Source organism: Anolis sagrei, chromosome 4 (assembly GCF_037176765.1).
Source record: "Anolis sagrei isolate rAnoSag1 chromosome 4, rAnoSag1.mat, whole genome shotgun sequence".
Lineage (NCBI taxonomy): Eukaryota > Metazoa > Chordata > Lepidosauria > Squamata > Dactyloidae > Anolis > Anolis sagrei.
The window spans coordinates 121,738,600-121,762,271 of NC_090024.1; the positions used below are offsets into that span (position 1 = coordinate 121,738,600).

General features: G+C 37.8%; 1 protein-coding gene across 2 annotated transcripts in view; it reads left to right on the forward strand.

Annotated features, from left to right (window-relative positions):
* The window catches only part of EDEM3 (ER degradation enhancing alpha-mannosidase like protein 3), a 66,672-nt gene that overhangs the window by 4,357 nt on the left and 38,643 nt on the right, over window positions 1–23,672 (forward strand). For both annotated transcript variants that reach the window (XM_060774500.2, XM_060774501.2), the window contains exons 2-8: window positions 3,026–3,071; window positions 7,764–7,864; window positions 9,841–9,880; window positions 11,575–11,687; window positions 13,544–13,697; window positions 16,818–16,952; window positions 20,290–20,395. In XM_060774500.2, the coding sequence (XP_060630483.2) occupies window positions 3,026–3,071; window positions 7,764–7,864; window positions 9,841–9,880; window positions 11,575–11,687; window positions 13,544–13,697; window positions 16,818–16,952; window positions 20,290–20,395 (695 nt within the window). The remainder of the gene's footprint in view (window positions 1–3,025; window positions 3,072–7,763; window positions 7,865–9,840; window positions 9,881–11,574; window positions 11,688–13,543; window positions 13,698–16,817; window positions 16,953–20,289; window positions 20,396–23,672) is intronic.

The window sequence follows — 23,672 nt, forward strand, 5'->3', positions numbered from 1 at the left end:
TATTGAGGGAGGGAGAAGACTCCATCACACTCCGAGGCAGAGAGTTCCACTGCTGAACAGCTCTCACAGTGAGCAAGTTCTTCCTAATGTTCGGGTGAAATCTCCTTTCGTGTAATTTGAACCTGTTGCTCCAGAGTCCTAGTTACTATGACAGCAGAAAAACAAGCCTGCACCCCTTCCTTATGACATCTTTTCACATATTTATACATGGCTATCATGTCTCCTCTCAAACTTCTCTTCTGCAAGCTAAACATACCCAGTTTAAAATGCTCCTCATAGGGAATGTTCTCCAGACCTTTGAACATTTTAGTCGCCCTTCTTTGGACACCCTCCAGCTTGTAAGTAGTTCTTTTAAACTGTGCTGCACAGAATTGGACACAGTATTCCAGGTCTGACCAAAACAGAATAGAGCAGCACCATGACTTCCCTTGATCTAGAGCAGTGGTTCTCAACCTGTGGATCCCCAGATGTTTTGGCCTTCAACTCCCAGAAATCCTAACAGCTGGTAAACTGGCTGGGATTTCTGGGAGTTGTAGGCCAAAATGCCTGGGGACCCACAGGTTGAGAACCACTGATCTAGACACTAATACACTAAATTATTTTGTATTACTATCTCCCTATGGAAATGGCAAAAAACAGCAAAGTATATTACAATAAAACACAAACCATCACTTAAAGCCGTATAACACAGAAACCAGTTAAAATGGAGCTTTCCAAACATTTAATCTGTAATGACACACCTTTTAGACATCCTAGGAAATTGGAGGTTAAGCCAACCCCTTCTAAAAGATATGGACACAGATATAAATTGTAATAACAAAATGTATGAGAACACAAAGTATCTCATGATAATTTTTCATTGATTTTTTTTTTAAAAACATATGATTTATTGCTTCTTTCACATAGATTCAGAGGATTCTCGTTACATTCACGTGACATACTGCGTCTGACACACTGACGTGTCACCACACACGGTTTGGGAAGCTCTGAGTTAAAACATTAGTCAAAAAGAACATATAAGATTAATTCTTACTGAAACAAACCTACAAGTTACAAGAATATATCTGCAGATATCTAGGCAATTTTTTGCAGTAATCGGTCTTTCTGACTTCTTTTTTATAAAAAACAACGGTCTTCTATTGCCTTCAGGTTAGACTGCTAGAGAAAGCCAGCAAGAGAGAAGCACAAACTCTATTTTATGTAAAAAGTCTGCAATGCTCAGTTCTAGATCTAGAAAGAAATTATTGAACTCAGTGCTCCAGTGTTAAGACAGCTCTTCTCCTTAATTTGATGTCTGATCTCCTGTTTATTTCATAGTTGTAGTTAATGAGTCTGAAATCCAAGTTTGCTTACCTTCTAAATGGACTAATAATTCACAAATATTATCAGTGTATTTGACTGAGACTGAAAGAACTGCCCAGGCAGATAAAAAAATTAATAAAAATCTGCTAGAGTACTGTTTCCTCTTCTTTTTATTTGAACTTAGGATAATGATTGTGAATTGTTAATAAAATGCTTCACAATTTTGAAAACAAAACACTGCTGAGCTTACAGATTTCTTATGTTGTCGAATGTCATTCATCCAGTCTTGAACAAGTAATGCATTAATTTAGCACACTGTGGTTACTGTAACAAGATAATAGCTTTACTTAGCTTCTCAAAGATGCACCAGGGAGACTAAAGCTAGAATGACCCAACTCTAGTCTTTAGACATGAAAGAGACAGCACTAGGCCCTGTATAATTGAAACATGCTTAAAGATTCCAGTGATACCCATCTCTGGGAAGATAAAATCTTGTAGAAAGCACCAGATTTTGACTGATCTTGGAAGTTAAGTAGGGTCAGCTTTGATTAGTACTTGGAAGAGAGACTATTAACAAATGCCAGGTGCTTTATGCTGTATTTTGGTAAAAAGAACTGGCAAAACCACCTCTGAGAATTCATTACCTAAGAAAACCCAATGAAATTCAAAGTGGCATCCTATGTTGACTACTTGAAGGCAAAACCACCTCTGATTATGAAGATTATCAATCCAGGTGGAAAGAGCAAAGAAGTCATTCATTTCTGTCATGAGGGATTTTGAACTGGAGTTTGCTTAATGAATCATAGATCACATATTTATACTGAGTCACACTATAGGTTCATGTACCTCTCTATTGTGAACAATGACCAACAGCAGGTCTTTATAGAGTCTGACACATTTTTTCTAGCTCTAACTGGGAATGACATGGGTTGATTTGGGATTGTTCTGCATGGATGATAGTGATTTGTAACACTCCAGATTAATTCCATGTTTTTCATATAGCAGACTTAGATTTGCATTGAATAAATCAAAGCCACAATCCAGTCATTGTGAAATTAGTGTTGGGAAGCCTTTAATGTGCATCAATTCTTGGTGGTGTGTGTAATCACCATCTGGGCCTCAAACGGGTTCCAGGATTTTCTATGTAATCATCTGCTGACCGAAACCACTTCATTCAGTGCCACTTTTAATGGTCTGTGTAGACAAGGACTCAGCCCTTGTTTACTTGCATATATCTAATACATATTTATATCTAGAGAGGTATCATATGTAATAGTTTGTGTGCTCCAGGAGACCAGGGAATGAATTTGCTCAGCCATGGAAATCCACTGGGTCTCCTTGGGTGAGTCACTTCTCACAGAGAGAGGGAATGGCAAATGCCCTCAAACAAACCTAGCCAAGAAAATCTCATGGTAAGTTCACTGTAGGGCCACCAGATTTCAGAAATATCTTGAAGGCAAACAAGAATATCAACAGCAAAAAACAAAAACAGAAAAGATTAAATAATACTACTTCATTTAACATTTGCACCAAGAATAACAAACATTTATCTTATGGTAACTTATCTTTAGCTAGTTCATTTGTGCAAATGATTATGGATTGTATGTACTTGTTTGGGAGATAATCTTTATTTTCTCATGTCTCCTAATTTGCCTCAATCTTCCTTTCAGGGATTTATATACTTTCAGAGTATATACTAATGTTCGTTTTGCTTGCTTTGCAGGAATCAAGTAATAGAAATGTTTGATCATGCCTATAGTAATTATATGGTAAGTAAAGTGATCACATACTTATTTATAACATTTAGCTAGCTTTTTTGGAGTCCCAGATGGCGCAGTGGGTTAAACCCCTGTGCCGGCAGGACTGAAGACCGACAGGTCACAGGTTCGAATCCGGGGAGAGGCGGATGAGCTCCCTCTATCAACTCCAGCTCCTCATGCGGGAACATGAAAGAAGCCTCCCACAAGGATGATAAATACATCAAATCATCCGGGCGTCCCCTGGGCAACGTCCTTGCAGACGGCCAATTCTCTCACACCAGAAGCGACTTGCAGTTTCTCAAGTCGCTCCAGACACAACAACAACAAAAAAGCTAGTTTTTAGCTGATTTGATTGGTTTTTAAGTGATATTCTGGGATTTTTAAAAATCATAATTTAGTATTGGTGAACATTGTGCACTCTCAAATATTATTAAATGTTTGCCAAATATTAATTAAATCTGAAAGGTGACTTCTGATTAAGGTTGTAATCTGTTCATTCTCAGTGGAGTTACATCAGAAAAAACTATTATTAGATTTTGCGAGAAAGTTTACAAGTTAAGGAAAGTCACCAAATATGCAGCCAACTTTAAGTTGAGGGCAGGCTTTGGAACCAGAATTATGAATTTTGATGTGGCTCTTGGATAAATTGAGGGGTGTTCCATGTAAAGGAGAAAGTTCAGCACAGAACTGGATGCCCCCAGTTTCCTGCCCAGACATTCAAAAAGTCCTTTTCCGTTCTATTCAGAGAAGGAGGTGGTTCTAGTGTAAGGTAGATTATTATCAGATAAAGTTTTCTATCCTTTTCTGAGTAAGGTAGTGAGAGCTTAGTCTATCCCTGAGAAACTTAAAAGAAGCACCAACCCCATCTACTGTCTTGGTGCTCCTTTAAGGAGAAACGCCAAAGAGGCACTGCCACTGCCATTTTCTTACTTGGACATTGAAAAAGGCCAGAAGTATCACTACAGGAGGGAGAGTAGAGGGACTGGTGTTTCTTTTATGTTCTCTTGGAATGGACTATGCCCCCAGCTATCACCATTCAGAAAATGGAATAATTCCTCATTTGATGAGAGTTAAGATGCAAAAACAATAATGATCTTATTGCCAGCTCTCTCCCTTTGGCTTGAGATGGGATACAACGTCATTAAAAATGACCTTGGTGATAAAATATACATACACTATAATGTGTGAAACAGACTGCAAACAATGTGCATTTGATTCTAGATCATTATTAATTGTATCTACAAGATTGAAAACATTGTTAAATACATTTTAAGACTGAACCTGTGTCATGGAGAGCACACATATTAGTATTATCTTACTAACTGAAAAAAAATTACTGCCTGTTATACACTTGTTACCATGAAATGTTTAGATTATGAGGAAGTATGACTTGGCATATCCTGGAAGCTTTGAAGTCAGAAGGATATTTACATGCCACGTATGCTAAGACCTTAGATAAGGCAATTGCATTTCTGTACTTGTTGAACCTGCCAAGAAAAACCAGAAATTTAAACTTTTCTTGATAATAAGATAGTAAAGTATTGAACAGGCTGTTACAAAGTACTGACATTTATTGCTGTGCTTGGTTTGAGGCTATGCTGCTTCAAAAGATGATTAGATAAAAACCATTTCTCTTATGTTCTGCTGTATAATAATGGAAGAAAGCTCTCCTTCCATGTATTAAAAGTAGTTGTGTTCCTTTGAGATGGCATAAAGAATTACAGTGCTCGTAGTATTAAACCAGTATACATTGTACTGCTGGATTTTCCAACCTTCTTTGGATAAGTTGATGAGGCTGCTCAGCTGGAACTTTGAAGCTGTGCAAGGAACTGTTTAAGCCCTTGCTCCCATTTCTCTGTTTCTCCCCATCAAATCCAATATGCCTTTACGTGGGCTTAAAACCTTTTACCAAGTAGGTGTAGCCTACTTGGTAATAGGTTTTATGCCCAAGGGGCACTTTGTGCTTTTCCTGCAGGGCAGGGAGTTGGACTAGATGGGCCATGTGATCTCTTCCAACTCTATGATTCTGTTATTCTAATTTGAATAGAGACATACAGAATAGTTCAGTTAGATATTTGCAATATTGGGTTAACAACCATTTGCCAATATTTGTTCGGATTTAAAAACTAGAATAGCTCTAATTTGATCAGGGACCAGAATACTGTATATACTCGAGTATAAGCCTAGTTTTTTTTTTTAGGCTGAAAAAGCTCCCCTCGACTTATACTCGAGTCAAGGTTATTTATTATTTTATTCTATTACTATTATTATTACATTTGTAGGTTAACTTTATTATTTTATTATTATTACATTTATTATTTTACTCTCTTTATTATTATTGGAAGGATACGTAAACACATGTACATTGAAGAAGGTTAGAATAATGGTTTTTGTCAGAGTTGGACAGTCTTATCTTCACTTGACTTGACTTCACTTTATTTCTTAATTAGTCGCTCTCCACCAAGGTACTCTGAGCAACTTATAATCTAAAATAGCATTTACACAATATAAAGACATTAACATAAAAACATTCAACAGTGACTATTTGGCAAATTAGATCTGATTACTTAAATGCACAACCAAACAGCCAAGTCTTGAGTGCCTTTGCAAAAGGTCACAACTCCGACATTGCTCTAATGTATGGAGGCAATGAGTTCCACAGAATTGGAGCATAGGTTCTGGCCCAACTTATCTATCCAAACGTATCTCGGCCTATCAGCCCACCAGGACCCTAAGATCTTCTGGGGAGGCCCTGCTCTCTATCCCGCCTGCTTCACAGGTGCGGCTGGCGGGGACGAGAGACAGGGCCTTTTCTGTGGTGGCCCCTCGGCTTTGGAACACCCTCCCCATAGAGGTAAGATCAGCCCCCTCGCTGATGGTGTTTTGAAAAAGACTGAAGACATGGATGTTCGAACAAGCATTCGGTTAACTCGGTGCAATGAATCTGATGATCAAGGACTGGTAATCACAGACGATGAAATTGGACTGCGTTTTTAGTTAAGAGATGCATTGGTTCGATATTGGTGGCCCAATATTGTATATTATGTATGTGTTTTTATGCTTTTTATATTGAATATTGTTGATTATTGTAGTGTTGTAAACCGCGTTGAGTCGCCAATGTAGGCTGAGAAACAGCGGTATACAAGCGCAGTAATAAATAAATAAATAAATAGGTCGAAAATCTTACAGTTTTATGTAAATATTAATAAACATTTAACCTACTGATGCTTCAATTAATATAATTTTATTGGTATCTATTTTTATTTCGAAATTGACCAGTAGCTGCTGCATTTCCCACCCTCGACTTATACTTGAATCAATGTTTTCCCAGTTTTTAGTGGTAAAATTAGGTGCCTCGGCTTATATTCGGGTCGGCTTATACTCGAGTATATACAGTATATATAAACAACAAAACAAGTGATGCATTTATAGAATCATAGAATGAGACAATAAAAGCCTCCAAAGAAGGAGCTTTCATCACCCTCCAAGGAAGAGAGTTTCTCTGCTAAACAGCTCTCACAATCAGGAAGTTCATCCTAATGTTCAAGTGGAATTTCCTTTCTTGTAATTTAAACCCATTGCTTCAAGTCATAGTTTTCAGGGCCACCAAAAACAAGCCTGCTTCCTCTTCCTTATGGTATTCTTTCAGATATTTATAAACATGGCTATCATGTGTCCTCTCAACCTTCTCTTCTGTAGGCTAAACATCTCTTTAAGATGCTCTTTTTAGGGCATGGTTCCGAGACCTTTGATCATTTTCATTGCCCTCCTCTGGACATGTTCCAGCCTGTTAATATCTCCCTTAAGTTGTGGTGCCCAGAATTAGACACAGTATTTACATACTCCGTTCTTTTTTAATTTTCACACGGACTGTGTCTGTTCTGGTACCGTTTGAGCAAAGGGATGTCTTGACCAGAAGGCAGTGCCAGAAGTGTAATATTTTTCTGTGAAAACTAATAGCATTGTGATGGCAGCTTGCTGCTTTTGGGACAGGTGTTTCTTGTAATGAAAGTTGTGCAGCTTACTATGAATCGCTCCAGTTACAGGGTACACAAGATGAAGCAAAATATTACGGTGTAAATGAATGGGCTGCAGGATATTAAACAGCAAGCATTCTATGACTAAATAAACCCAAACAAGAACCATAGAAAAGGCTGCCTTCTGCTGCTGATCATGAATTCACTAAAGCAGCTTGTGACTTGTTCTATGTTTTCTGGGGCTTCCTATGTAGAAAACATTTACTGCAATTTATCTAGTTAAAATACTTACCTATCCAGTGAAAGAACATAGTGTTTCACTCAAAATGGCCTGCAGCCTTTTTTAGAAGAAGCAAGTTCTCATGAATGTAGGAAGTGTGTGTCTCTTAGTTCCTGCGTTTGCAACAGCCTGGATTTAAAACATGGCCTCACTATTACTGTGTCATACTTACATGTGTTTACGTATCCTTCCAATAATAATAATAAGAGTAAAATTATATATATATATATATATATATACACACACACACACACACACACACACACACACACACTCTTATATTTATATGCTGCCCTTCTCACCCCAAAAGGGACTCAGAGCAGCTTACAATTTACTGCAATTTATCTAGTTAAAATACTTATCTATATCTATCTGCCCACCTCTTTAGCTTTCCCATTTACTTGTTCCTTTTTTATTTGTTGGTTCATTGCTTGCAACGAACAGGAACATGCCTATCCAGCTGATGAACTCATGCCTTTAACTTGCCGTGGAAGAGTTCGAGGTCAAGAACCAAGTCGTGGGGATGTGGATGATGCCTTGGGAAAGTTAGTATCCTGGAATGATTATATTGATGTGAAATTGATACTGTGGATCTGTTCTTAGAAACTACATTGATCTGAATGTGAATACCGAATGAATAACTATGGAAGAGATTTTTCTTGTAATGCCTAGTGTTACTGACTTGAATGTAAAAAACATTTGTTGTCTAAATAGTAGTTCAATAAAAGCCTGACAGGCCTCAAAGTCATGCAGGATTGGGGTGGGAGACAAAGTTTCATCTTTCCTACTTGCTACTATTTACATAACAATGAATATTCCATTTGTGCATTGAATGATATATCTAATCTATCCTCAACTCAGGCTTGTCAGCAGGCTTGTCACAATAAGTCTTTGTTGATTATGAAGACAGAAATGTAGGTAGGCATCCCGGAAGAAGGACTTTTCAAAATCTAGTTCATCTTCTAGATTACAAGTGACTCATAGGTGTGTAGCCAAGTGGATTGCTGAATTATGTTCATTAGTAATTTGGAAAGATTAATTAGCTGGTATGTTATGCTAATCTGACTCCGACTGCACATAAGTGGTTATGTATCATCATGGGCAAAGTATGATTATCTTCCAAAGGTAGAGTCTTGGTGGTGGATCCATAAATGATTGAAAACTGGACCCACATGGTCTTTGATATTGAGGGCATAGATTTCCACATCACGGGTGGTCACGACAAGGGTTTGGTTGGCCTTCCTTCCTCTTGACACGTTTCTTCAATTTACTCTCTATTTGTGCCTCTTCAAAATCCATATTTATTTATTTACAACATTTATATGCCGCCCTTCTCACCCCAAAGGGGACTCCAAGCAGCTTATAAGGTATATATTACATACAATATATTATTAGCCTAGTACAGTATCAGCATTAAACGTTGCTATATTGCACCATACCACTATATCATAATATTATTAGTAATATTACATGTAATATAAATATATAATTATAATATCATATTGTTATTATTATATTGCATTACATTATAATATTATAAATATTATATGTATATACAATATATTATATTATATTATTAGAATAGCACAAGAGACAAGGTGGAACTGTCCCCTGGCCCCCTCTCTCTTCACTCTGGCCCAGAACGACAGTTGGTGCTGGGGAGAGGGGTCTTCAGCTGATGGCATATCCAGGAGACAAGATGGAACATAGCACCATTGGTAACAGCTGACCCCAGTTAGAACTAGCGCTTCCCAGTGCTTCCCAGTTCTTGGTGTTCATACCACATTTGCCTAGAGTTATGGGTCAATGCCACTTTCTTTTTACACACACAAGGGAACTAATCCTCCATTATTCCATAATGGCTCAGATAATAAGAACTGCATACATGTATTGTAGGATTTACTGAGAATATTTGTATGCACATAGTAGTCAGTCAACGCCTGGATGAATTATACATTTGGTCAGAGGGGTTCAAAAATTGTGCAATTCTAACTTATTTGATCAGAAATAATAAGCTTTCAAAAATAAACTTGGAAATCAGAATTGTTCTTTTGCCAGTTTGAAGGAGGGAAAGTTTATACAGGGAACACATAGGAATTGCAGAACTGCACAGAGTAACATACAGTACAGACATGGGCAAACTTTGGTGTTTTGGACTTCAACGCCCACAATTCTTAACAGGTGGTTGGCTGTTAGGAATTGTGGAAGTTGAAGTCCAAAACACCTGGAAGGTGAAAGTTTGCCCATACCTCATATAGTAGCTTTGGCAGGTACAAAGATGACTTTGGTGTTGTATGTGCAGCTTACTTATACATTAAGTGAGCTGCACATACAACAGCCATACCTGGTTTTTGGTTTTTTTTGTTTTGTTTTTTTTTTTTTTTTGCATTACAGGCTTGCTGTTTATCCTAGTGTGCCATTTACTAATCAGGACTGAATATTTACCAATGTTTCATTTTAGCCCCTCCCTAAAATTTACTGGGTCCAAACATCTTATTCTTTTCTCTCCCCCTACTCCCAGATTTTCACTGACGCTGATTGATACTTTGGACACTCTTGTGGTGGGTTGTATTCTCTTATTTTGTTGTTGTTTTAGGTTTCTTACTGTTCAGGTTTCCAGTTTTAAATTTTTAAATATTTGACTTTAACATACAACTGTTGTGGGCCCTCAAGGCCTTTTTTCAATCACCCCCAAATTGTTTGACCAGCACTTGGGTGACTAGAGTCCCAGGAGGTTTTAGGACAGTGTGAAAGAAGCTGGTATCTGTCCACACCCTTGAGAGTTGTCTAACCTGGGATAAAGTAATCACTGATTACTTTAGTTAGTAGTCTGTTTTAATCAATATGCATTACGATAGTTTTTGTATCTTATTACTTTGATTCTTTGCAGATAAAATGGTGGTTCCCTGTTAGTCTACAAATTTGGACCAATCTCAAAAGATCCAAAATTCCTGTCTTGGCCTCGGACCCCTTCTACATTGCCAGATCACATGGCAGCGTAGACTAATATAATCCAGTTCAAATGAGTTAATCTGGATTTTATATGGCAGTATAGGTGGAGCCTAAGAGAAGATGCCACGTGCCAAGCAGTAATTACCAAACCTTTCCATCAAAGCCCCTGTCTTAGACCCCATCTTCACTGCCATGTAATCCAGTTTCAGAATGCAAATTTAGGCCCCATCTACAATGCCATATAGCCCAGTTTCTGAATCCAGATGATATGCTTTTCACTGAATTATTTGGCAGTGTTGACTCATATTCAAATCAAATAATCTGGAATTAGATACTGGATTATATGACAGTATCTTGAGATCCAGCGTATCTGGATTGAACTGGATTACAGGATATGTGAATGTAGACTCATATAACCCAGTTCAGTTTGCATTATATGTGAGTCTGTACTGGCATTGAATCCAGTTCATTGCAGTTCTTTTTGCATTATATGAGTCTGTACTGGCATTGAATCCAGTTGAGTGCAGTTCTGTTTGCATTATATGTGAGTCTGTACTGGCACTGAATCCAGTTCAGTGCAGTTCTGTTTGCATTAAATGACCCTACTGGCATGGAATCCAGTTCAGTGCAATTCAATTTGCATTATATGAGTCTACAATGACCATATAATCCAGTTCTAATTTAGAGATGGCTTACTGTATTGTCTGTGTATAAAATGGGAATTCCCTGGTTGATATCTTGCCTCAAACCACAGGCTGAGTTATAGGTAAACCGTCATTTTATCTGCTTTAGCCCTCTATCTTCAATTTGGGGAGTAACAATATTAACTGACCTAATAAACTGTTCTCCTGGAAGAGCTTATCATGGCTGAAGGAACACAATTTTGCTCCAGTCTGCTTTACAAGATTTAGGAATATGCCTTCGTAAAAAAATTAAGTGTCTTTTTAAAAAATGATGCCTTATTGAATTGCATAAGATGTGCATTCATCTTCATTCTTCCAGAGTAATATTTGCCCAGTTTAGTAATGGTATCTCTCCTTCTAAATTTCTGACTTAGACAATTTGTCCTGTGGTAAATTCCCAAGTCCAATTTATCCTGCGGCCAGACTTCAAAAAAGACATTCCAGTGTTTTATGCAAATAGGGATCTTAAATGCCCATCTGACTATATCTATACTTTTCTGGATTATTTTGAATTATCTTTTAATAGATTTCTCTTTTTAATCATAGTGTACCATAGTTATCTAGTAAACCTGATTCAGTGCTAGTGAGCAGATTATTTCACATTCACAATTGTTTTTCAGGTGTTAAATAAGACCAAAGAGTTTGAAGATGCTGTTACAAAAGTGATCAGAGATGTTAATTTAGACAATGATATTGTAGTATCAGTGTTTGAAACCAACATCAGAGTCCTTGGGTAAGTTTTATGTGACAGGAGGAATGATATTATGTTAGCAACCTGTCATGTGTTATTTCTTTTCACATATTTTAATCTGATCTTCAATAGATGTCATTATGCTTGGTTTACAGCTTTTTTTTCTCTTTATGTTTTGTGTATATTGTTTATATGCTTATATGTTTATACTGTAATGCTATGTTGTTTATTTTATTACCATTTGTATCTTATTTTATTGTACTCTGTTGTTCGGGCTTGGCCTCATGTAAGCCGCCCCGAGTCCCCGTTGGGGGAGATGGTGGTGGTGTATAAATAAATAAATATTATTATTATTATTATTATTATTAGTGTTCTATAAGTGTTTAAAAATAATAGAAAGCCTCAATCGATAAAATAATTTGAAAACCTATTTTTACTATTTGTATATATGTATATATACTGTATATATATTGTATATATGCATATATACTATTTGTATATATGTTGCATTTCTGCATCATTTGACATAGTGCATGTTTTTGTTTCACTTAAACCAGGGGTCCTCAAACTAAGGCCCGGGGGCCGGATGCGGCCCTCCAAGGTCTTTTACCCGGCCCTCGCTCAGGGCCAACTTAAGTCTGAAATGACTTGAAAGCACACAACAACAATAACAATCCTACTCATCAGCCAAAAGCAGGCCCACAGTTCCTATTGAAATACTAATAAGTTTATATTTGTTAAAATTGTTCTTCATTTTAATTATTGTATTGTTTTTAAGTGGTTTTGCACCACAAATAAGATATGTGCAGTGTGCATAGGAATTTATTCTTTTTTTTTTTCAAATTATAATCCGTCCCAGTTTGTGGGACTATTACCTGGCCCTCTTTTTAAAAAGTTTGGGGACCCCTGACTTAAACTGTCCAGTTTGCAAACACGAGCATACTATAGTCAGGCTTGTCTATTTAAAAGGCTAAAATCCCAGGACTGTGCTAAGAAGTGCCATGTTTTGTGAATTGCGTAAGCCACATGTACACACATGATATCTCTCTTTCTTTTTTTGGCCTCTTTTTATTTTCTGTAACAATTCTGTTCTCTCTTGTCATTGTAAAGGGCAAAAGTCTTGGTGGGTGTGCTAAAGACGTCATTCAGCACTTTTACTCTGGCTTCTGGTCTTTAGAGATTGCTCACGTGTTCTTAAAATCTGTCTTTGTTAAAAGTTTAGAAGCTTGAAAGTGAATCATGTATCCCTCAGAATGTGGTGATGGTCACTTACTTCAGATGATTTTTAAAGGGGTTGTTTAACTTTATGGACCGTGAAGCTGTCCATGGTTCTGTGGTTTCTGTAGAAATCAGATGCAGCACTCCACTCTCCATTACCTTTGTTCTTGATTTCTTAACATGAATGATATAGATGCAACTGCTAAGTATTATTTAAGGATTGGAAACAATTTACACAATAGTTGTTCCCTTTTCTCGTGTACTGTACCACTTTTATTTTGGACTGGATGGCCCTTGTGGTCTCTTCCAGCTTTTCCATTTTAACTTAACATTTGACCTTCCCACTGTTTTTAATTGTGTGTTGTCTTATTGATAATGTTGTATATTTTATTGTCTATGTTTTATTTTAATTGCTTGTACTGTTGTTGTTTTGCTTGTATTGTTGTATTCGGCCTCGGCCTCATGTAAGACGCACCGAGTCCCTTGGGGAGATGGTTGCGGGGTACAAATAAAGTGTTATTATTATTATTATTATAATTTATGCAACATTAAGGCAAACTGACCACGGCCTTCTAGTTGTTTCTCTCACAGCTACATCCTTGAGCATTCCCATGACTGACATCAATATTTTCAGAATCTGATATAGTTTCTGAATAGCATTACCTTTTGTTTGTGTTTAGGGGACTTTTAGGTGGGCATTCAGTAGCAATTATGCTCAAAGAGAAAGGTGAAGTTATGCAGTGGTACAACGGGGAACTTCTCCATATGGCAAAACTTCTGGGCTACAAGCTTCTTCCAGCTTTTAACACCACCAGTGGTCTCCCATACCCAAGAGTAAGTATAATATGACTTACTGCTATCTTTTTTATTAGGCAATGTTAGGAATTTTTGGTTGTTGTAGTTTTTTTCATGCTATATGGCCATGTTCTAGAGGCGTTCTCTCCTGATGTTTTGCCTGCATCTATGGCAAGCATCCTCAGAGGTAGTGAGGTCTTTTGGAACTAGGAAAATGAGTTTATACGAGGGGTATTTTTTAAGTAAGACCCGTTTGAACATAAGTACACAATGAAAGTTTATTTCAAAAAAGTAAATTTATTTTCAGAAAGTACATACTTCACTCTATTTTTCGACATAGTTGCCAAGTTTGTTCAAACACTTATCATACCTCTGAACCAATTTTAAAATACCCTCTTCATAAAAACTTGCCGCCTGCTCCGATAACCAAGAGTTCACTGTAATCAAAGAAGGGCGACCTCATCATGGACGTTGTCACGGCCATCTTTGAATTGTTGTACCCACTTACGCACTTTGCTTTCACTCATAACAGTATCACCGTACACTTCACAAATCTGTCAATGAATTTCTGCAGCAGGCAGGTTCATTGCTGACAAAAACCGTATCACTGAGCGAACCTCACATGCGGAGAGTGAGTTGATAGTCTTAAACATTTTTAAAGCACAGAACAGAACCGTACAGGTTAGCTACAGAGCGGAAACTGAGCACAGTTGTTCCCGAGGCATGCCGGTACACGATGCACACGCTTGTTGCGGTATGTGCGCGAACTACTAGTGTCTACAACAAAACGGACCTTACTTAAAAAATACCCCTTGTATATCTGTGGAATGACCAGGGAATGACCATGGAGCTAGGTGTGAATGTTTCAACTGACCACCTTGATTAGCATTTGATGGCCTGGCAGTGCCTGCGGCAATCTTTTGTTAGGAATTTTGTTTTTCATTTGAGATACATTTCACATAAAGTGTAATGTCACTTTCCCCAGGATTCTCCACAGTGACTTCCTGTTTTGTAGAGGTTAATGAGTCTCTCTCTTCTATAACCTTAACTATAACTTCAAACACAGTGTGTTGGATAGGAAATGTTATCATTCAAATTCACCCAGACTAGAATTACAGGCATTTACAATATTTAACATACTGAGTTAGAAAACTACCCAATAGATTTCTTTTTGCTTCAAACTCTGCAAGAACGTACAGGCAGGGCCTGAGTTACAAACATCCGACTTACATCCGAATCCTAGCTAGAAACATGGAGGGTGAGACAACAGGAAATGAGAGAAAATATATTTCTAGGAAGGGAAATATAATACTGAAAGAATGATTAAGGGGAAGAGATATCTCCACTGAAGCTTTACCACCAATCCTTGTTTCCACAACAACACAAAAATTTCAAACTCCAGTTATCACAGGGATGAAAAGTGAGGTGAAATCTGAACAGGGGCACAGACAGCAAAACAAATGGCACAACTACCCAAAACTTTTTAAAAAATGGATGAAGTTACACTTTAAAATTTCACCTGTTCTGACTTATATACAAATTAAATATAAGAACAAATCTACAGAACCTAACTTGTTCGTAACCTGGGGACTTCCCTGTATTCAGAACAGTGCTACTGAAAGTTCATGAATATGAGCTGTTACTGCTCTTTGAAAAAATTCTAGGAACTATTCTAACCAGTGGGCATAAATATGGTACTGGTCTCTGACACATTAAGAAAAAAAATGATGTTTCCCTGTTACATCATTGAAGAAACACTTATTCTGAACATCTTCCTAGGAGATGTCTATGGACAATGCTAGCTCTTCAGCTTAGAAATGGAAATGAGCACCACCCCCCAGAGTCGACTTCATGTCAAGGAGAAACCTTTACTGATATGTTTTGAATTTCTTCACCATAATACAGTTTGAGCCTCCTTATCCAAAATATTTGGGAACAGAAGTGTTTTGGATGTTAGATTCGCCCCCCCCCCCCCCCCCAAGATTTTGGAATATCTCTGAAGCAGTAGGAATCCAAATGTCTCTGAAATTGTGGGAATCATAAATCCATGCCTTTCAGCATTTTGTGTCTCTCTCCAGTCTCACATCTACTTGTGTTGTATATTAGACATGAAGCTGGAGAGAGACCCGATATTTGGAGTAAGGGGATATAACATTATGTAAGAAATTCAGGAATGGTAACAAAGGATAAACATATATTGTGACAGTGAGAAAAAGAACAGATTAAACAAACAACTTTGGTAAAAGCCCCAAAAAGAAGGTTTAGGCTTACCGAATATACAAAAATATTATGAAGCAAACCAATTAAGATATGTAGTAGAAAAGATGATGGATGGAGAAGGTTTGGAATGGATGGAAGCAGGGAGTAAGGCAATTGAGTAGAGAAAGGACAATATATTTTAAAGGAGATTTCAGATGGGAAATATATTGTTAAGAAATACAATGGAAATATGGAGCAAACATAAAGGACAACTAATTAATAAGAATTTGGTCTTAACACGAATAATAATGGAAAAAGATTTCCCAAAGGAACCAAAAGGAACTTTAGATAAAGAATTAGAAAAAAGGGAACTAAAAAGGGTAGGAAATTGGATAGAACGTAAAATGGAAAAAGTAAAAATGAGAGGAATAAATATTTCTTGGCTCCATTGGATTCAATTAGGAAAATGGAATAAAAATTGGTGGATCCAAAATAAAACTGGAAAACAAATAACAAAATTTGAGGAATTGATAATAAAAGGATTAAAAAAAGAAAATAGTGAACAATTAAAAGGAACAATAATAATATATAATATAATAAACTTTATTTATACCCCGCCACTATCTCCCCAATGGGGATTTGTTGTGGCTTACATGAGGCCAAGCCCAAACAAAAATTACAGCAGCATAAACAACAAGTAAAATATATAAAATACTAATTAAAGACACAAGAAAAAAGAAAAGACTAACATTAAGAGAATTATGAGAGGAGGAAGTAGGCACAAAGATAGCTGAAAAAGAATGGGGAGAGATATGGAAAGCAAGATTATTTAAAAAAACATGTCAATTAAAAGAAAAGAAAATTATTATAAATTACTTTGTTCAACCTGCACCACTAATCTGCTTAATCTGAATTCATAGGCAGTATAAGTAGTAAGAGACTTTGCCATTTTTATTCTAGGTGAACTTAAAATTTGGCGTAAGGAGTCCAGAGGCACGGACAGGAACAGAAACTGATACCTGCACGGCTTGTGCTGGTACTTTGATCTTAGAGTTTGCTGCTCTGAGCCGCTTCACAGGGGCATCAATATTTGAGGTTTGTTTGATAACATATAATTAATCATTCCTTGTGTACTTTGTTGAACTTCGTTGAAGTATTTTTCTTCCCTCTCTTTCTCTCTAAATGATTATTTGGTAGAATTTATTCTAACATTAGCCGTCCCCTGCCACGCATTGCTGTGGTCCAGTCTGTATATGTGTTTTGTTTGTGTATGTATGTGTATATGTGTACATATGTGGTTTTCCGCATTCATTGTAACGTCTTTTATTTTTTGGCTTTTTAAGTCTCTTCTGCTGTGTTTTCTAGTGTTTTTATGAGTGATGGTCACTCAATGGCCTGATAGGTATATTGTGTCCAAATTTGAAGTCATTTTATCCCATGGTTTTTGAGTTATGTTAATCCCACAAACGAACATTACAATTTTATTTATATAGACTAGCCATCCTCTGCCACGAGTTGCTGTGGCCCAGTCTGTGTATATGTGTTTTGCGTGTGTATATGTGTGTTTGCGTATATATGTGTGTGTGACTTTGTGCATGCATTGTAATGTAATTTTTGTTTTTTGGCTTTTAAAGTCTCTTCCGTTGTGTTTTTCAATGATGCTCACTCGTTGGCCTGATAGGTGTCTTGTGTCCAAATTTGGTATCAATTCGTCCAGTGGTTTTCGAGTTATGTTAATCTCACAAACGAACATTACATTTTTATTTATATAGATCGGTAAACTAATTCAGAACTGATAACTAAAATTGTTTTACTGAAAACTTGTCAGTTGCTTCCTTGTGCATATTTGAAAACAGTGTTACAAATATTCAAAACAGCTATATAGTTTATCATCATTGTGGTGTGTGCTACATTGTCACCAGTATTTGTAGATGATTCCTATGTGTTCAATCAGCAGATGGTGTGAGCAGCAGCCTTCTTTGTTATTTACAATCAGCATTTCTCTTTGATAAGCTGTTGCTATCAATTTGTATGTGTATGAATTGTATGCATTCAGCTTACTTTGTATTTGCATCACTGAAGTAAACAAACATTTTGATCTCTTTTATTGAAGTGATGTTGTTTGGTGCAAACTCTGAGGGCCCCTCTTGAATGTGGGGTCCCTCAGGGGGCTATCCTTTCCCCCCTGTTGTTTAACATCTATATGCGACCACTTGCCCAGCTGGTGCGTGGCTTTGGGCATGAGTGCTATTAGTATGCTGATGACACTCAACTCATTCTGAGGATGGAAGGCCGACCAGACTCCACACCCGATAATTTCCATCAATGCCTTGAAGCCGTTACTGGATGGTTGCGTGCCAGGAGGTTGAGGGTGAATCCAGCGAAGACGGAGATCCTTTGGTTGGGTCGGCCGGACGGAGGAGTGATCAGGTTGCCTACCCTCGATGGCGTGACATTATGCCCGGCATCTTTGGTAAAGAGTCTGGGAATCCTTTTAGACCCTTTGCTGACGATGGAGGCCCAGGCCTCCGCTGCAAGCAGAGTCACATTATTCCATCTGCGTCAGGCTAGGCGTCTGGCTCCCTATCTGTCCAGGGACAACCTGGGCATGGTGATCCAGGCTACGGTCATCTCAGGGTTGGACTACTGTAACACCCTCTACATAGGCCTGCCTTTGTCGGTGATCTGGAAACTTAAACTAGTGCAAAATGCTGCTGCCCAGCTTCTTGCTGGGGTCCCAGCGAGGTGTCACTGGAATTGTGGTGCAGCTGTCTGAGTGTCAGCTGCATTAAGATCATTCTGACCAGAAGGTCATGAGTTCGAAGCCAGACCGGGTCGGAGTGAGCTTCCGGCCAATTTTGTGTAGCTTGTTGTCGACCTTTGCAACCCGAAAGACAGTTGCATCTGTCAAGTAGGAAAATTAGGTACCACTTATGTGTGGGGAGGCTAATTAACTAATTTATGAGGCCATAAAAAGACTCCAGCAAAAAGCACTCCAGCAAAAGCATGCGGGGAATGCGGAAGTACTTCATCAGTGTCGCAGATGGACAATGAAAGTGACAGCTCCCCTGGTGGCCAGAAAAAGTTAAATAGCCTCTGTATATGTTGTATGTCTATATACGTTGTATGTCTAATTGGCATTGAATGTTTCCAATATATGTGTACATTGTAATCCACTCTGAGTCCCCTGCGGGGTGAGAAGGGCGGAATATAAATGCTGTAAATAAATAAATAATATAACTCCAATCTTGCAGTAACTGCACTGGTTGCCGATTCAGTACTAGATTACCTTCAAAGTGCTGATTCTTACCTTTAAGGCTTTATATGGCTGGGGCCGGAGTACCTGAGGGACCGCCTCACCCCCTAACAACCCCTGAGATCACTCCGTTCAGACAATCAGAATCTCCTTGAAGTTTCCAATTTTAGGACCTTTCACCTGTCTACTAGGCATAGAGCATTCAGGATGGTGGCTCCTTACCTGTGGAATGCCTTGCCAGCGGAAACACAAGCTCTCCGAGACTTGCTATCTTTTCGTAGAGCTTGTAAAACTTACTTATTTAAGCTGGCATTTGAATTTTGCTGATTGAAATTTTTCTTTGATTTTAAATGTAATGTATCACATATGTATATTGTAAACCGCTCTGAGCCTTCAGGGAGTGGCGGTATATAAAATTGATTAATAATAATAATAATAAAAAACTCTTGAGTGGTACCACTAGTAATGTGCAGTTGACTACTGCTGTGATGGAATAGCAGGGAGACAGCAGAATACAAAATCAATACTTCATATCTCTTCTCCACTATCCAAAGATGCCAAAGATGTTTACTCTCTTCTAGCTTCTTATTTTTGCTGGTGGAGCTGTTTGCGATTTAGAACTGGTTGGACACAATCTGAATATGTGAGTAATTAGGTAACTGATGTTTAGCATTTTCTTTATCTGTAGTAGATAACAAATTTTAGAGGATATCACAGAGGTTTTGTGACCGTCACTTTGTTAATTCAAGCCATGAAGAACAACTAGTACTTAGACTAGAAGGATCATCAATTACAGTTAAGATGATACCTAAATTTCCCAATGACACAAGTATTGACAGGGCTATATCCCTTATCACAGAGATAGGCAACTTGTACTCTTCTGAAAGCTACTGTACCGAACTCACTGATTACTGGAGCTAACTGGGCTGATGGAGTCCAACAACAACTGGAGGGATGTAGGTTGCCCACTTCTACCATATCGATAGCGCAGAACAAACTTTATCTTGCAGGTGGATGGCCGCTTTTCTCTTTTTGAGGTTGTCTTTCTGGCAACTGTTTAGATCTTTAAATTTAGATGTATATGAAATTTATTCAGTTTCTCAACCAACATATTGCTCTTAACTCTATTTTGAGCTAGAAAATTATCAGCGTTGTTTGCTTATTTGTTTTTTACAGGAATATGCACGGAAAGCACTTGACTTTCTTTGGGAGAAAAGGCAACGCAGCAGCAATTTAGTGGGAGTCACTATCAATATTCATACTGGTGACTGGGTCCGCAAAGGTATGAAGTTATAATATCTGCATGCTGGAATCAAAACTGCAAAGCAGTCTCAGAATATATTGTGGACTTGCTACATGATTGGATATGTAGATAAGATCCATCCTTCTGACTTGGTGGTACCAGCGATATAATAATAATAATAATTATTATTATTATTTATTTGATCAGTCATATGACCATTTCAAAATAGAACACGAGTAAAAAAAACAAGGCAACAAGGTGAAGACAGCAGCCGACCTTCAATTTATAGTCAGAATCTTATTTTCCTGGTTCTTCTTTCAGGAAATTTGCCCTTTTCTTGACAGCCTTCAGAATAAAAAGGCTTACTCTGATTATGCTGGATCTTTCCTGCCCTTGCAAGAGGGATGTCAGAATATCATTTCTGTTGGGGGACCTGAAGTTGGATAATATTGGATGTAAATATCTGTCTCGCAGTTCAGTGTATGCTGGACAGTCAATTAAGAAATGTTCAATGTCTTCCACTGTTTGTTCTCCCCAGACGCAGAATCTCTCACTTCTTGGGATGTTACAGTAGCACCCGGTTTGCACCATAATACCAAGTTGTTCAAACCTAGCCCTAGTATATATTCTTCTTAAGGGTAGAGGAAGTGGAATAGTTAGGTAGTGCTCTAAATGAGTATTCCTTTTGTGGGAAGCTAAAAACCTTGTGGCTGAAGTTCTCTAGGTCCAGCTGTGCATAGACATCCCTAATGCGCCACTTGAGCACTTGCCCTGCCCCCAGACCCAAAACACTCAGAAATTGCAAAGCAGACTGAATCCAGCCAACTCATTATTCAGAGCCACCATCCACGATGACTTCTGGTCATGCTGGACTTGATCCTCTATACAATATCCCAGAGTACTTGTAGGGTATCAGTACAAACACAAAACAGTCTATGTAGAATGTCAAAATATAATGTCAAAAGAGCATATAGTATGCTAATTAACAAAATCCCGAGTATATAGCTCAATTCAGTGGCCCAAAACAAAATCAAAAGGAGCAACCGCTCTCAAATGTAACAGTTCCAGGTCTAAACAAGGGTACCACTGTATATAGGCTTAAGGGATACATACAATGAGGTAAATCATACACAAAGTAAGCATAGAGTCATGAGGCTATATTGAAGATGGAGCACCACTCTCAAAAATCTTCATGGAATAAATCCAAATTAAGTCCAGTGAAAATGGAGCACTGCTTCTCAAAATAAGTCTCTGTAGGAGAAGTCCGAATGGCATTCAACAGGGGTGCCCGGGTATTTTTGTACCCTGTTTCGGGGAAAGAGATCCCCTTCTTCAGGAGTTGAAGTAATCAGCAACTCTAGACTCTTATCTATAACAAGATATAACATAACATAGAGTAACAAGTATTCTCCAGCAAAATTACAGAAGTAAAAATAATCCGTACAACAAACATGTATACTCACATCATGCCAGATAGCATTTACAACAAATGACTCTGCTAGTAGTACATTCACACTGCGAGTACTTCTGTAGGTTCATCCACAGGTTTATAAAGGGTAATTTGAAACTTAAAGGAAACAGCTAAAATTAAGTGACTCATTAAGTCCCTGAGGGGAAAAGGTTTTCAACTTAAAGGTCCAATACATTTCCCTTTGGGATAGTAGTTTTTCTAAGTCCATGTGGGGTTTTGGAATGATGCATTCCAGAGCACAAAATTTAAAGGAGTTAGGTGAATGTTTGTATTGTGTAAAGTGTGAATATAGGAGGGACTCAGTAGATAAACATTTTATTCTGGATTTATGTTCAGACATTCTAATTCTCAAAGGTCTGGTTGTTTTTCCAATATACCACAAACCACAGTCACATGTTAGAAGGTAGATAAGGTTACTGCTATTACAATTGGAAAAATGTTTGAGTGTGGTGCCCACTTTGTTCCTATAGTTGTGTACCTCCTTAGTTTTCCATGATTGCGGACAGCATTTACAGCGTCCACAGGGGTAATGGCCTCTCAAAGTGCTTTTAGGTGTAGTAGTAGTAGTAGTTAAATCTGTATGAATTAACAAGTCTCTTATGTTTTTAGTACGCCTATTACCAAAAATGGGTGGTTTTTGGCAACCTGGAATATCTTGGAGAAGATGCCAGTGTTTTCTGATGATTCTGGTAATCTGTTTGGAATAGTGCGATAGTTCTTGTGTCCAAATAATTTGATTTTTTATGGGTTTGGGGCATTCTTTCAGTAAGGTAGTCCTATCTATTTTATCAGCTTTGGTTAATGCTTTCCTTATTACTTGTTTGGGGTAGCCTCTATTTCTGAACTCATGGCTTAAAGTGACACTTTCCTGAATAAACTGTTCCTTGGTGCTTGAGTTCCGTTTAAGTCTGAGGAGCTGTGAAAATGGAAGATTGGTTTTTAAACTAAAATGGTGGAAGCTGTTGTAATGAAGATAAGAATTTTTATCTGTGGGTTTTCTAAAGTTCTTGACTAAAAGTTTATTGTGATCTTTATAGACTGTGACATCCAGAAAATTAATATGTGCCAGGTTGAAATGGCTGGTGAACTTAATAGACGTATGTATGGTGTTGATCCAATTAGAGAAACCTACTGCGGCCTCGGTTGATTTAAATACCATGAATATGTCATCAATAAATCGTCCATAATATATAATATTGGTGTGATACATATTTGAAGATGGATTTAATAATACAGTGTTCTCTAAATTTGCCATAAATAAATTGGCAATTGAGGGGGCCAATGGACTGCCCATTGCCACACCAAAGACCTGAAAGTAAAATTGATTTTGAAAACGGAAATAATTTTTCTCTAAAACTATATCCAACAGGTCCATAAGGAAATGTGTGGGTGGATGTAACTTGGTTCTGTTATGGAGGACATTCTCTATGGTGGTACGGGCCTCATCTAATGGAATGTTGGTGTAAAGTGAGGTGACATCAATAGTTACTAAAACACTATCCTCCTCTACTTTGAGGTTTTCTATAATATTAATGAAGTGCTTAGTGTCTTTGATATAGGAATCACAGAGAGGGACAAAGGGTTGGCAGAAAGAGTCCAGATATTTAGCGACTGGTTCCAACACTGAAGAGGAACCTGAAATAATGGGTCGGCCTGGGGGGGGGAATAACACCTTTATGAATCTTTGGTAAAGTATAAAAGATTGGTATTCTAGGGAATTCTTTCTGAAGATATTTAAATGTAGAAGAAGAGATAAATCCCAGGGATAATCCCTCTTGGCACACAACCCTAATAAGGGACTGTATGTGTTTAGTGGGGTCTGTAGCAACAGGTTTGTAAAATTTA